Genomic DNA, 2,289 nt, shown 5'->3' with positions numbered 1-2,289 from the left:
TTATTCAAAGTATTGATAACATTATAGTACATGACCAAATAAGTCATTTATCCTGAGGTTGCCAATCCTAAATCAGCTTATCAAGAGGCTGTCATAAACTAAACTTTGCTCTAGTGTGAGGATCTATCAAAGAGGGCATAGAATTAGCCAATGTTTTTCTACTGGGCCCTAATCAAAAATCTTCCAAAATGCCCACTCTATCTTTGAGATATAAAATATTAATTTATGTTTGATTGAAAACCTTATTCTGAGGTAGCATGCTTTATTTTCTACTGAGCCTAGATTTTTAAAACAATCTTTGCATGTTATGTTATAAACACATATTTACTTAGTTTCTTGCCACCTGCCTAGCCTATATATGCTCCATGGTCCATTCTAATTTAACTTTAATACCCAATGATTTCTATAAAATATCTTTTACTAATATCTAACTAATTTTGCTCCATTTTAAGTATGTAAGACTTTTTCCCCCTACCTCTACGAGTCTAAGTTCAAACCAAAAATTTGGGATGATTTATCTTACTTATAAATAATATAGGTTCTAATATTATTGTGAAAATCACTTGGAGCTTATATTAATTGGCTACAGTATCTATTCCATTGAGGTGGAGAAGATATAAGAGGAAATGTTTTGTCCAGAAAGGGAGGAAAACTTAAGCAGGTAAACTATTTCTACTTTTTGATGCTATAATTGGTTTAACAGAGTATTAAACTAAGATTGTTGGACCCTATTGTGCAACTGAATATTAAGATATTAAGTGGAAATTTTGAATTGATTAGTTAATGTTCTCTTTAGAGCATCTTTTACTTCTCTGTTCCTCAGGCTGTAGATCAATGGATTCAGCATAGGGATCACCAGGGTGTAAAACACAGAGGCCATTTTATCAATATCAAAAGTATGGCTGGATTTGGGTTGCAGGTAAATAAACAATAATGTTCCATAGAACACGACCACCACTGTCAGATGGGAGCTACAGGTGGAGAAGGCTTTGTACCTCCCTTCCACTGAATTCATTCTGAGAATGGCCACAAGAATAAACATGTAGGATATGAGAACAATCAAGAGAGAGGAGAGCAAATTGCAGCCAGAGAAGATCAAAATGATCAGTTCTAATTCATGTGTGTCAGAACAGAGCATGGATATCAGAGGGAGACAGTCACAGTAAAAATAATGGATGATGTTGGAGCCACAGAAGGACAGTGTAAATAGCTTAATTGTAAGAAATAGTGACACAAACGTGCTGTAGAGATAGGAAGTAAGTACCAGCACCCAACGTACTTTCTCTGCCATGATGACCATGTAGAGAAGGGGTTTACAGATGGCTATGTAGCGATCATAGGCCATTGCTGATAGAATAAACAGTTCAGTGATGATGAAAATCTCAAAGAATGCTAGCTGAGTGGCACACCAATTGTAGGAAATGGTATTTTTGTGGACAATAAAGTTTACCATCATTTTTGGGCCAATAACAGTGGAGTAATCAAGGTCAGTAATCGACAAGTGTCTAAGGAAAAAGTACATGGGGGTATGTAGTTTGGAGTCCAAATGGGTCAAGATAACAATGCCCAGATTGCCCATCACTGTGACCAAGTATATAATGAGGAAGATTCCAAAGAGCGGTGCCTGTAGTCGAGGATTGTCTGTGATCCCCATGAGAATAAATTCTGTCACCTTGGTCACTGCAGTTTGATTGCGTCTCTCCATACGGTGCATCTTCATAACCTGTGTAAGGTATAAAATCAATACTTATTATATTTGAAGCACTATCTTCTAAGATAATTTAAAAAATGATGTGGTAGCTATAGAGAAATTTTCTTTATCTCAAACTCTCAGTAGAGACTCCTCCTCCCATCAGATCAAAACCCATAGCTAAACTCACATTCACTGAAACTTTGTTAAGTTGCTTTAGAAGGGCAAGATATCATGAAGTGAGTGCTGTAATGCAGCTACTGTGACCTAGTTCTTTTGACCCCAAGTCATTTTAAGGATGTCAAATTAACCATAAATTTTATTTCAGCTTTTAAAATTTTTAAGTAATTTGTAAAACAAACATCTATACCTAAATCATAAACTTTACCTTATTGCCAATCATCACAAATGTTTAAAGAAGCAAAAGAATAACAAATTTTCCAAACTATTGATGGTGCAATGAATCAGTCAGCAATTAAGAAGCCTCTTGCCCATATGGAAATAAAACTCATCGGAAATCAAGCAGGTGGGACGGGGGAGGAGGGGATGATTAAATTCACACCTAATGAGTACAATGCACAATATCTGGGAGACAGGCA

The 2,289-nt window shown here is 35.9% G+C and overlaps 1 protein-coding gene across 1 annotated transcript; it reads right to left on the bottom strand.

The window, feature by feature from the left end:
• Positions 1-727: 727 nt before the first annotated feature.
• On the bottom strand, positions 728-1,802 carry LOC123641844 (olfactory receptor 8K1). Its single transcript, XM_045556778.1, has one exon. The coding sequence runs from the start codon at positions 1,718-1,720 to the stop codon at positions 755-757; it is 966 nt and encodes a 321-aa protein (XP_045412734.1). The 5' UTR covers positions 1,721-1,802; the 3' UTR covers positions 728-754.
• Between the last annotated feature and the right edge of the window lie 487 nt (positions 1,803-2,289).

Source organism: Lemur catta, chromosome 7 (assembly GCF_020740605.2).
Source record: "Lemur catta isolate mLemCat1 chromosome 7, mLemCat1.pri, whole genome shotgun sequence".
Lineage (NCBI taxonomy): Eukaryota > Metazoa > Chordata > Mammalia > Primates > Lemuridae > Lemur > Lemur catta.
This window is presented reverse-complemented; position numbering and strand designations above follow the sequence as displayed.